The 14,039-nt window shown below is 35.3% G+C and overlaps 1 protein-coding gene across 1 annotated transcript in view; it reads right to left on the bottom strand.

Annotated features, from left to right (window-relative positions):
* ARFGEF1 (ADP-ribosylation factor guanine nucleotide-exchange factor 1 (brefeldin A-inhibited)) overlaps positions 1-14,039 on the bottom strand; it is a 166,829-nt gene that overhangs the window by 113,742 nt on the left and 39,048 nt on the right. The window contains exons 2-4 of the mRNA XM_006880532.1: positions 4,086-4,116; positions 3,241-3,397; positions 1,913-2,059 (exon numbers count right to left, since the gene is read on the bottom strand). Of these exons, the coding sequence (XP_006880594.1) occupies positions 1,913-2,059; positions 3,241-3,397; positions 4,086-4,116 (335 nt within the window). The remainder of the gene's footprint in view (positions 1-1,912; positions 2,060-3,240; positions 3,398-4,085; positions 4,117-14,039) is intronic.

The following is a 14,039-nucleotide window of genomic DNA, read 5'->3' on the forward strand; positions in this document are numbered from 1 at the left end:
GTAAGTAAAGCCTAGACAGAAAAAAAAATGATAATGTTTAAATAATTTTCCAAATCCCAAGTTCAATACAAATGCATATGCATGTAACATTTTTATAATTAAATAAGTTCTATTACAATTAAATAATTACTACTTTCAGGTGGTATATACTGAATTTTTACCTATGCTAACTATATTATCAACTTAAGTTATTAAGTTATATTCCTTATTTAACATAATCCTACCAATCTTGAAACATCAGAAAACAGTTACCTAATAATAACAGAAATGTTATTTAATTTCATTTCTAAAATTGCATAGCATGAAAACTGTCACACCTGAGCACAATACACTTCATTTAGTAGATCTGTTGAGCTAGATTGTTAACTTGGAAGAACCACATTGTCTCTTGCTAACTTGCACATTTTTTTTCTCCAAATCTTTTTTTCAAACTAGATGTAATACATGTACTGTCAACATTCAGTCAAATAACAGACATCAGACTGTAAGGCGACCGACCAATAATAGCAGGGTGGCACTCACTCCTTAGAATAAGTAACCAACAGTATCTACTCAAGGATAAAGCCATGAAAGCGAGGACTAGAACAGATGAATGGAAATGAGAATTACACCTACTAGAGAGTGGGGGGAAATGGGATTACAGTGTTTGACTTATAATTAACATTATAAAGTAAATAAATGGATTGATTCTGTGGCTCGGGTCATGGCGGTGGGTGTGTCAGAGACATTAAGATTGACATAGGATAAAGCAGGTTTAGGGCTTTGTACATAGGGTCATTACAAGTCACAGGAGACTAACTGGCACATAACAAAAACAAAGCAAAATATGTATTACAGATAAAATGAAAAAGTTTCTGTAAACTTTTACCCAAATAACACTTTCATATACTATGTGTTGTTTTTATTGTTGTTGATAATACGCATATTCTAGAATATAGAACTTAAATTTACTCCAAGAACAAAGCTCCAATACAAAACTTTAATTTAGGAATAAGAATTTTCACCTATTAGATTAGTTTCCATTTGGCAAGAGCAAGGATTCATTTTTGTCATCTTTAAACACTAAATGCCATGCAGAAAATATGAGGATCAGTATTTCCTAACTGAATAAATATCATGAAATAGCAAATCAGAAGCTAAGCAGATTAAGTAGCTTTTCTAGTAAAGATAATCTATAAATTCAGCTCTGAAACGGAAATGCTCAAAAGGAGTTACATTTACACATAAAGGAACATACATGTAAATAACTTCAAAAGTAGAGACAATACATTAAAAACCAAATGCATATAAACAATCATTAATATTACCTTATTACATTACCCACTGCCATCAAGTTAATTCTTATACATAGCTATCCTGCAGAACTGGGAAGAAATGCAAAAGAACTTAACATCTATAGTCAACTGAAAACATAACTGAGTGATTGTCCTCTAGAGATGCTCAACCATCCAATATTAGCACAAACTCAGGATGAAAGTTTGCTGAGTACGTTCAGCAGATGGAGATGGAGCAAAAGAACTAGGGACATTAGTGGACAAGTAGTCCATATGGTGATCTATGAGTCAGGAGGCCTGGTTACAAGAGGTCCAACAACACAGGAGAAAGCAGAGGAAACGTAAGACCTTCACATATACTCTAAAACACAAAGCATGAAATACATACGGAAAACCAGAAACTAAAAAATTTTGAATAATTCTGGAGTTCAAGACTAAACTGGAAAAAGAATACAGTTGTGAATAAAGACTTCAAATACACTCTTGGCATTTCAACAATGGAATTTCCTGCTATGGGGTTTAAAAGGTACCCAAATTATGCTAGTTATAAAGGAGTGGTAAAATCATTTTTCCACATATTTTCAAGGAGAAAAGTTCTGAATTTTTAAAATATAGATTAACTTTATATAATTAATCACCTTTATTATCTGCAACTGAACACCCTCGTCTGTTTGGGGACCCTGGAAACAACCACATATTGTTTCAATAATTCTGTCAATTAATTTTTTGCCTGGAGTTGTACTATCTGGAGCATTGCCAGTCAAGTGTCCATAAGCAATAAGTTTCTGAAATGGAGAAAGAAAATACAGAATCTAATTAAACAAATACTTAAGTTTAAACATCCATCAACTGAATATAAAATATTTCACATAAAAATATTAAGGTTTTAAAAAGTAAAAGGTTAGTGCAACAATGAATGAATGGAAATCCAAAATCTCTGTAAATGTTCATTAAAATTATTAAAATAAAAAAGAAAAAAGTAAATGGTTATAACAACTTTTTCTGAAAAAGTTTATTAGCAATAAATATGTGGTCAACAACTACAACAAAGCCATCAGAAAATAAGCCAAGCTTTGAGAACCTGAATCTGATGAATTAAAATAGTTCATTACTTTTTATACAGATGAAGTGTTACATTGCTTTGTGAAAACATTTTAAATGATTAAAAATCCCTTCCAAATTAGATCTATCAACAGGCTCCATATACTGGCTGCAATATGTCACATACTTGCTAACCCATTATTACCCTGATATCCTGGAAGGAAGGCTTATAGTAACTTTAATACCTTATAATTAGAAATTATAATTCTAGTTTTCCATGTAAAACATGATAAAAAAAAAAAATCAAGCGAATTTATCCTTAGCCTATCTTAATGACAAGTCATATGGTCTTTATAGCTACTGAACTGTTTATGGAAAAGGTATAGTTACCAACAAATGAAAACCTGAAAAGAGAACCTCTGCATCTGGAGGTTTGTCAGGTGCATAACACAGGTAGGATAAACGATTCAAACAATGCTTCTAACATAGATGAATATTACATGTTAAGTCCAACAGTGACTAAACACTAAGTAGTTAATATTACTCTACTATTTTATATCAAACAGCAGGCATTTAGTAAAATTTTCCAAACGATGCTATATGTAAAGTCAGAAGCAAGCTAAAATATAAAGACTTGTGCATTTCACTCCTGAAAAGAGAATCTCACTGTTGAAAAGCAATACTTCCAGTATGACAGCCTTAGTAAAGATTTTGTATCACGTTAAATTAACTGATGTTATGGTTATTGTTAAACTAGAAGTAGCTTTTTTTTTTACATTTGTTGTTATTTATGTTGACTTTATTATGTTTCTAATTATAAAAATAATATTCAGGACTTTAATAGAAAAAGCCTGAATCACAAGCTGTGATTGTATTTTAGAAATACATTCAGACCGTGTTAAAATGAATGCTATTTCATACATACCTGTAAACAATCTAAAGATGTACTAACTATTCGGGGACATTTAGACTGACATGCCAACTCAAAGGGTAAGAAGTACTTGTCTGCTTCAATAAAATTTGTCTTTGATTTCACTGGTGGGAGGGTACTTGATCCAGTTTTTGTTTCTCCATGAGGAGGACTACACAAAAAAGAAGAGTGTGATTAGAACGTCACATTTATCATAGTGATAGCAAACTAAAGCGGCATACAAATTTCTGCTCTCAAAGAAGTCTAATTAAAGCCAGGCCCATCTTCCCATGTTTCACTAAGAAACAAAAGTCTAGAGAATCTAAGTGATTTTGTCACAAAGTCAAATAAATGCTAACGCACTTAAAACAGGGAACTGACTAAAATGCAAGACAACAGATTCTCATTAATTTTTTCAGTGACCCCAAGAGAATTCTAAGATAGATATTTTAATATTTTATTAAAATGTGTTATAACAGCTTATTAAAAGTAATGGGTTTTTATTTATCTTTAAGTAAACTGCATATGTGAGTTATTTAAGACTGTCCTAAAGAGATTAACTCTATTAAAGAAATAAAATAATTTTTTTTCTGAATGTAAAAAATCTTTGAGAGGGAGCAAAGCCTTTAAAGAATTATGGTATTTCAAAATAATCTTGCATATTTATTTATAAAAGACCTTTTTCTATTTGTAAGTTTATAATTACAACTTTGTGAAAAACTTTTAAAAGGCTTTAAAAAAATACTACCAAATTGTATGCAAAAAATCTGCCACATTAAAATATAAATCAATATATTACTATTTTGGCCAAGATCAACTGTTTGCAAATTACTTTTACTAAAGAAGAAAAATACACAAACCTTTGCTTTTCAGTTTCGGCTTTTATTTCCTCTGGGGGCATGGGAAGGAAAAAAAGTATACATTAGAAAGACTGACAACAGAAAGATCATGATTATACGATTTATAAATTACTTTGTAACTTCTTCAAAATGTAGGCAAGATTTTATATGTTAAAATTCTACTAAAAAAATTTTGTTCCAGTCAAATGTATTAATTCAGACAACATGGAGTTTATCTTTCAATGACTTTTGTTTGCCATTATTTGACTTTGCAATGTAGATGGGATGCAAATTGGGGATGATGGCCTATCCAAAAGGGGTTTGGCCCATCTCAACAATCTACAAGGAGTTTGGCTAGTCTCGCCAATAAGTTGAACAACTCTAGCAGTAGAAACAGATCTTCTGGCACCATTGAAGAAGAAAAAGCAAGAAAAAAAAAATGGACACCTTTTTTGCTCCAGCTACACATACAGTAAAACTGGAGACCTAACGTGAGATGAGACCTGGTGGGGGGCAGGACTGAGAATACTGTTAGACAACTGGGGGGTGGGGTGCCAATACTGACCAGAATGAGAAGTTGGGGGCACTGGCCAAAAGGCCTTGAGGTTTGAGACTGAGGTGCCTGCGTGTACATTTTGGGAGCTGTCTTGATTGCATTTTGTTATTCATCTGGATTATAACCTTTTGACTCCCTCAATATGGCTCTGTGTAGTTTGTGAGCTAGGACATCAGACTATAGACTCAGCAAAGCAGTAAGTTTGGTGTTGAGATGAGTAGAAAGAGGTATGGGAGCATGGGGGACATGTATAACTTCATGGGAATTGGTTTTGTGCTACGGATGTTGTTGACGGTAAAGTTTCCCATTGTGAAGTTAGTAAAGGTCAGATATGTCCATCTCCACATGTTCCTTGCTCTTTTTACAATTATCATAATTTCATAAAATTATACAGAGAACACGTTGCCGCAAATGTCGGTAATACATCGAAGGTGAAAAAAAAAAGTGTTTCTAAGCATGGTCACCAATTTAAGTGTGTGGCAACATGTTAAGTACCATATGACAGATTTTTAAAAATTCTCATAACTAAATCCCAAAGTACACTTTCTTTTGTTAAGTGATTTCCCCTTCACCCTCCTCCCTCCTGTTAAGTAACTTTTAATGAGAGTAATTAATATTAAAAAGAGAAAAATTATTCATGTTTTACTGAAGCCATAAAATATAAGATACTTACTTATAAAAGGGGGAAAAATCTAAGAAAAGTCACTCTACTTACTATCTGAAGCAGAGTATCAAGTTGGAACTACTACTTCTTAAATATGAACATATACCTTCTCACTGAACAAATTATTTTTATGATACAAAAACTCAAAACAATTCCTCAATTAAAAGCATACAACAAAACTAATGATGAACATTTCTCTCAATGGATACCATTTTCTTTCTTTAAAGAAATGGAAAAATGTAATCATAAACTTTTGTGGAAATGAAAGAGATCTCTCTCAATGAGCAAAGTACTACAAAGTAGATGGTTTTATATTTCTTGTCCTCAAATCAACTACACTGCCACAGGAACCAAAACAGCTTGTTAATGGAACAGCATCAGATATAGACCAATGGAACAAAATTGAGAACCCAGAAATATTATCTTACGGTTGATCTTTGATAGAGGAAATCCAAGAAGTTAGGAAATGATAGCCTCTTTAACAAATGGTATGAGAAAAGTTGGCAATCTATTTGCTGAAAATTGAAACTAGATCTATGTCTCATATCACATAAAAAAAAAACTAAAAATTAATCACAATAAGTGTAAAACCTAAAAGTATGAAACTCCTCAAAAAAAAGAAAAAGTGAGACAAATTAAAAGCCTTCATGTCTGGCACACACTATCAAATATAACTGAAAATGTACAATCAGCAGGGAAATTGTGCTGCTAACCCAAAGGCATAGAATTCAAATCCTGCAGCTGCTCCATGGAGTAAATATGGGCACTCTCTCCCTGTGCAATTTACTATCTCTAAAAACACTAAGGGAAACTATGGGAAGATTCTGGCTCAATGGTAAACAGCAACAAAAATTAAGACTTTTACAGATTAGTAAAAAAAAACCTACAGATTGGGAAAAAATATTTCACAAGTACATCCTTGACGAGAGACTCATCTAAACTCTATAGAAAACGTTAATACCTCAACAAGAAAAAAAGAACTCAATTACAAAATGCACAGAGACATGGAAGGACACATCACCAAAAACAAAGACACTGAGATAGCCAACACATGAAAAAATTCTCAGAACCATTAGCTAATCAAAACTCAAGACTCAGACTCATTACTGTCAAATTGGAACCAACTCATAGGTGACTCACCAGGTGGTTTTCATGAGGCTACAAATAAAACAGGAGGAGAATGCTCATTTTTCTCCTATGAAGCTAGTGTACGCAAACTAGCACAACTTTCTATGGGTTACATCACCAGAGATCCAAATCAAAACAACAAGATAAATTATGTCTACTGCATTGACGTCTATGAGGGAGAGAATAGTTTAACAGTATTATATTTTAGAGCATAATGTTTATCATAAGAGTACGGAATGAGGGTTGCAGAGCGGATTATATACGGGGTGGGGGTGGGGTTGGAGGGTGTGTGTGGGGGAATTGTGTACCAATGAAGGAGTTTTGCTTTTCAAGGAAAGGAGTGAACAGGGGGGGGGGATGGGGTGGGCGGGGAGAAAAGAGCAACAATGAATGAATGGAATTCTAAAATCTCTGTAGATGTTCACTGAAAAAAAAATATTAGTAGGATTTATCTACAGCAACAAAGAAAACACAGAAAAGCAAGTGAAGAACTCAATACCATTTACAATGGTAATAACCACGAAGAAACCTATCTAAAGACACTAAAACCTTTATAAATAAAACTATAAAACACTAAAAAAAAAAACCACACACACACAACGAGATATTATCTCACCCCAGCAACAAGATAGCAAACAAAAAATGCTGTAAGGGTAAGGAGAGATGACGAGGGGGAATGTCAAATGTTGAAGACCCAATGGAAAGCAGTCTGGCACTTCCTCACTCATGGAATTCATGTCTAATGAAACTCATAGCTGACCTTCCCTTGAGTTTCTGAGGCTGTAAATCACACAGGAGGAAACTGTCCATCTTTTTCCCTCAGAGCTGCTGGAGGATTCAAATCACAGAGAGATGTGGCTTTTGAGTTAGCAATGTAATATCCTACTGACTACACTACGAGCTGGGCAGTGAAATGCCATTTGATTGTGCAATCCCCTTACTGAGTATCCCAAAGACATAAGAACTGCAACATGAACAATAAGCACATTGATGTTTAAGCAATAAAGAATTTGTCAAACACTGCATAACATGGATGCATCTAGAGAACATTACGGTAAGTAAGTTAACCATAAAAAAACAAATATAAGATCACTTATACAAGTTACAAAAAGATCATGGAAGGTTTGTATACAGATTAAGACTTATTCTTTGAAGTCTACCAGAGATGAGGAGGGAGGTAGAGAGGAGTTAAAATTAGTAGCTAAGACAAAATGCACATACTATGATGGGTTAAGGAAAAGGCAATATTCAATGAGGGAATGATCAGCACAACATCAATAAAGAAAAGAAATAGAGAGGTATAGGATTAACGAACATAAAAATTATAGGGAGAAAGTGAGAAACATTACATTGTGGGCACAAAAATTGTCATTATAAAATATATATGAATGAAAAATAAATTTTCTTTGTAAATCTTAACTCAAATCACAATTGTTTTTAAAAAAAACCCAAAACTCCAACAACTGCCATAGAGTTGAATCCAACTCATGGCAATCATCTATGCTGCAGGACTGAACTATGCTCCACAGAATTTTCTTAGGTCTTTCTTCCAAACAGCATCTTAATACCATGTCAACATTTGTTACTTTCCATATTTTTATATTAATTGTTCTAGGGGGGAAATCAGGAGCTCTGGTCACTAAATAGGTACGGAGTTGTGCTGTCAACCCAAAGGGAAGTGTTTCAAATCCTACAACTGGTCTGAGGGAGAAAGACAAGCAATTGCCTCCTGTGCAATTTATAGTCTCTGCAAACATGGAACATTAGCTATGAGTCAGTTCCAAATAAATGGCACATAACAGTAAGAGGAGAATAAACTTGTACCTCATTTTTGTTTTCACTTGCATCTCCCTTAATGACTAAAGATGTTGAAAATATTCTTCGTGAAAACGTACATAATATTAGTCTCCAACAACATGGGCCAAATTTCATTATCCTCATGTAGTAAAAGTAATTACATAAAATTACAATTACATAAAATAAAAACTTGCTAGCTCTTTAGTCTACACATCACTATAGACCTAAAAGATGTTCATCATAACTAGAAGTGATTATGTTTACCATAATCAGAAGTGACTGATAATATCACTTCTTTGAAGTTCTGTCAACGACTGGTCAGTGCATTATCTGTTGTTCTGGACATGCAGACACCACTACAATTCACTGTCACCGAGTTGGTTCTGACTCACAGATGATTTTTTGAGGCTGTAAATCTCACATAAGTTGAGATCTATATTCCTCATAGCTGCTGGTAGGCACAGCCTGTGAGTTAGCAGGGCTACTTCCTCATGCACTGACAGCAAAGACAAACCTAGATGACACATTCTTAATGAGTAATGAAAGGAGAAATTTGGCCAACAAAAATGAAAATGAGCAAAAATAAAAACAAACCAAAAACAGAGTATTAAAACTGACAGTGATACTTTAAATCAGCGGTGAGGAAAATGATCAGATCCTAGAGGAAATAATGCCAGCACCTAACTTTTTAAAGAACACTCAGATGTTTCCTAACATTGAAAACACAAAGGATAAATCAAATCATCAGATCTGAGAAATCACACACACACACACACACAAAATCAGTCGAAATAGACTAATGCAAGCTTCAATTATCTTAACTCTAAGAAGACACAGAAGGCACCTGGCTACCTACTGCTGAGTGTCCGAGACAGCGGAAAAAAGCATGGAACAAAAACAAAAATCCTAAAAATGGCCAGGCTTGCCAGTTTGACTGACCGCTGGAACCCTTAAGACTACTACAACCCTTGAAAATGTAAAATTATGCAACTACTATGGAAAGCAGTTTGGCACTTCCTAAGAAAGTTCACACCATGGGTAGCCCTTGTGGCATTTAACTCACCGGTGGCATAGCTTTTAGTATCACAGTAACCAACATTATTAACCTATTAATACTGCAAACTGACAGACAAGTGCTGTACCAACTAGAACAGTGTTCTCCCCAAACACAACAAACGAACAATTAATTTACTTTTTAACTCTAATGGCACATAAGTCTTCATACTAGGCCTGGGGGCCAGGTTTTAATAGAGCTCCCAGATTAAGACAGAGTAGTAGTTAGGATTGGCCATTCACTTCATAAACAACAGGCCTCCAAAAACCCTATGAACGGCAGAGGTAAACAAATAGTTATACTAGCAATGGTAGAGCCCTGATTGGAAGTTAGTGGAAACGAGGAAAATATTGACATACATCATTTAAGAACTGGAACATGGAATGTATGTAGCTTGAATGATGGAAAACTACAAATTGTGAAAAATGAGATGAAACGCATGAACATCAACATACTGAACATTAGTGAGATGTGATGGACCAGCTTTTGCCACTTAGAATCAGATGATAAAAAGGTATACCATGCTGGAAATGAAAAACAGATGAAGAATGGTGGTGTATTCCTAGTCAAAAAGTCAATTTCACGTTCTATCCTGAAATAAATGTTGTGAGTTACAGGATATTATCCATACCTATACAAGTAACGCCTGTTAATACAACCAATTTTCAAATATACACGCCTCCATTTAGAGTCAAAGAGGAAGAAATGAAAAATTTTTACCAAACTTTGCAGTCAGAAATTGAATGAACACGCAATCAAGATGTATTAATGGTAAGTGATGAGTGGAATGTAAAAGTTGGAAATAATGAAGAAGTAATACTAATTGGAAAATACAGGCTTGATGACAAAAATGATGCTGGAGATTAAATGAATTTTGTATGTAAAATGATTTATTCATTGCAAATACCTATTTTAAAAGACACTAATGGCGACTTTACACATGGACCTCACCTAACAGGCTGCACAGGAATCAGAATGACTATATCTGTGCAAAGAATTGTTGGAAAAGCTCATTATCGGCAGTCAAACTAGGCAAAGGGTGGACTGTGGGTCAGACCATCAGTTACTCACGTGCAAGTTCAAATTGAGGCCAAAGAAAATGAAAATAAGGACATGAAAACCAAAATATGATCTTATATCTATTCCATCTGAATTTCAAAATAATATTAAGAATAGGTTTGGCGCACTGAACATCAATGATCAAAGACCTTATGAGTTGTGAGATGATATCAAGAATATTATCCATGAAGAAAACAAATGATCATTACAAAAACAGAGTTAAAAAAAAAAAACACAACACCCAAAATGGATGTCAGGAGAGACTCTAAAAATTACACTAGAGCATCAAGAAGCCAAAACAAAGGGAAATCATGCCAAAGTAAAAGAGCTAAACAGAAAATTTCAAAGGGCAGTTCAAGAAGACAAAGTATTATAATGGGATGTGCAGAAACCTGGAGTTGGAGAATAAAAAGGGAAAAAAACTCACTCTACATTACTCAAGTTGAGAAAACTGGAAAACAAATTTTAGCCTTGAATTATAACATTGAAAGATGTAATATATTAAATAACACAAAAAGTATCTTCTTATGATCCTATACACAAGGAATACACAGTAACTGTAACAAAAGGAACTGACTGACATTAAAAAATTTCATGAAGTACAACAAGATGTTATGTGCTGTTGAGTCACCTGCAACTCATAGTGACCCTCTCTGTACAAAGCTCTGAAGCCTGCCCTATCCTGAGCCAGTCTCACTGACTCCAACACACCTACCCCCATATTTCAGAGTGGTGAACATTCCCACGGACTGCCCAAAGAACAAACAGCTATGTCTTGGAGAAGGTACAACCAGAGTGCTCTTTGGAAGCAGAGATGATGATGCTTCACCTCACACACTTTAGGCATGTTGCTAGGAGAGGCTATTCCTTGGAGAGAGAAATGATGCTTGGAAAGGGTCGGCGAAGGAGAGGAAGACCCTCAATCAGGTGGACTGACACAGTGACTGCTGCAGTTGGCTCTAATGTGTTAGGAAGTGTGAAGATGGCACAGGACAGAACAGGGTTCAGATCTGTTGTTCACAGGGTCGCTATTGGTCATACTCGACCTGAGAGCACCTAACAAGAAAGTCCAGCAGAAATGTACAAAAGTTTTAGAAATTTAAAAACAGAGATATCATTTGATCCAAGCTATTTCACTTCTTGGTAAATATCCCAAAGAAATGAGTGGTGACTAAAACAATCATGGGTATACTCATGTATGAGTATGTTACAGCATTATTTACAACAGCAAAACACTGCAAACAATCCAAGTATCAATAGACATCAACAGACAAATGGCTCAGGAAACTATAGTACTTACACACAATGGACTATCATGCATCACTGACAAGCTATCAAGAATATATGAAACACTGCACAACAAAAAACGAATACAGAATAAATTATGCTGAGTAACATAAGCCTGCTACAAAAATATAATTATAGTATAAGATCATCATCATAAAAATTTACAGAAACGCTTACATGGAGACAGATTCTATCTTAGGGGGTAACGACGAGAAGGGAAGGGGAAAAAAGGAAGTAAAAGTTAACCACCAGGTAAGTTAGGCGAAAGGAAACTCAATATAAACTAAGGAGCTGACCAGATACTACTATTAGTTCATTAATCAATCACAAAGCCCTAAACTGTCTATGAATGATTTTATGAAAATGTTGTTATGTACCGTCGAGTCACCTGCGACTCACAGCGACCCTATGTACAACAGCCCTAAACCCTGCTCTACCCTGTGTCAATCTTACTGTCTCCAACACACCTACCCCCGTTACCCCAATCGCTGGATTAATCCACCTCAAAGAAAGTCTTCCTCTCCTCTGCTGTCGCTCCACCCTCCCAAGCATGATGTCCTTCTCCAAGGACTGGTCCCTCCTTGCAACATGTCCAAAGTATGTCAGATAAAGTCTCAGAATCCTTGACTCCAAGAAGCAGACTGGTTTAACACTCTCCAGGTTGAATCTGTTCATTTTCTTAGCAATTCATGGTATATTCAATACTCTTCTCCAACACCACAACTCAAAGGTATCAATTCTCCTTCTATCCTCCCTAGTCATTATCCAGCTCTCTGACACAAGGCAAGTGATTGCAATGACCATGGCCTGTACCAGGTGCACCTTAGTTTCCAGAGTGACACCACTGCTCTTCAGTATTTTGGAGAGGACTTTCCCATCTCAATACTTCATTTCCTGGCTGCTGATGATAAGAGTATTGACTGTGGAGACAAGCAAACTAAAGCTATTAACAATTTCAATTTCTTCACCATTCATCCTGATGCTGCCAATTGGCCCAGTGGTGAGAATCTTTATCTTCTTGATACTGACCCTCAATCCATACTGAAGGCTGCAATCCTTGACCTTCTGCAGCAAGCGCTTCAGGTTCTCCTCAGTTTCAGCAAGCAGGGTTGTGTTATTTGCATAACACAGATTGTTGATGACTCTTCCTCCAATCCTGATACTATACTTCTCCTCCTACAGCCCAGCCTCTCAGATAGTCTGTTCTGCATATAGGCTGAAAAGGTATGGAGATAGGACACATCCCTGGTGTACACCCTTCCCAATTTTGAACCATGCAGTGTTTACTAGCTCTGTTCTGACGACTGCCTCCTGGTCCAAGTATAGGTTTCACATTAGCAGGATCAAGTGTTCTAGGATTCCCATTCTTCTCAGAGTGAATAATTTCACAATTCAACTGGCTAAAAACATCAAGTTATTTAATCCATGTCTTGTGAAGAAGGAAATAAAAGGTTTTTTAACTCATTAGCTTCAGAGTTTCAAATTCAGGGGCTTTGTAGCCATTCTTTCCTTCCCCCCCCCAATTCTTTTCAAACAGAATGTTGTCAGTCAATTTATGGTTTTCCAACTTCTCTGAATACAAATGACAGTAAGAAATGTTTTGATTCAGTATATATCTGAATTCACACACACACACACACACCCATCTCTACTCCCCACAAGAATGAATAAAACTAATGATTACAATTGTTACTAGAGATATAACTTTATTTTCTATCCTATAACTTTTTAAAAGGGGGGAGAAATCCCAGAAATATTATGATCTATAAAAAATGGAATTCATAACAATGAATTCAGACAACTTAATTGTGACCATGACATCCACTAATTCAATTGTCACTGAGTCAGAGCTGATTCACAGGTAACCCTCCAGCAAGTTTTCAGAGGCTGTAAAGTGTCCAGGAAAAGGCTACCTATCCCTCTTCCATGGAGCAACTGGTAAATTTAAACCACTTGTCTTCGGATTGGTAACAACTCCTTACCCACTAGGCCACCAGAGCTCCTCAGCCTGTGAACACCAATACAAAATATTCTGGTCTCGGGATTACATTATAAAAAATAAGCTATCTCTATATCTGCACCAATTATGCTTGTAATTCTAACAACAAAATGTTTGGAGAAGTGCCAACATGCTATGAAACAGTCTAGTAAGAAAAATTTTACACTCACGTTGGTTTTGAAACCAAAATACTACAAAGAAAAGAAAAATAAAGAACCAGGAATTTCTTCATATTGATCTAACAAAAGTCATAAAGAACAAAGTTTCAAAGTAGAATGGTACATGGCAGACAATTCCCTCCAAATAGAGAAGCAACTACATTTACCTTCAGTCTTAAGCCAGATAGACATGGATTCAAGACTATATTATAGGAAAGTTAGCCTCTTTCTTGCTATCTGCCTATAACCTACCATTCCTGAACAAGAAAACAA

Source organism: Elephantulus edwardii, unplaced genomic scaffold (genome assembly GCF_000299155.1).
Source record: "Elephantulus edwardii isolate Elephantulus edwardi_28Jun2011 unplaced genomic scaffold, EleEdw1.0 scaffold00008, whole genome shotgun sequence".
Taxonomy (NCBI): domain Eukaryota; kingdom Metazoa; phylum Chordata; class Mammalia; order Macroscelidea; family Macroscelididae; genus Elephantulus; species Elephantulus edwardii.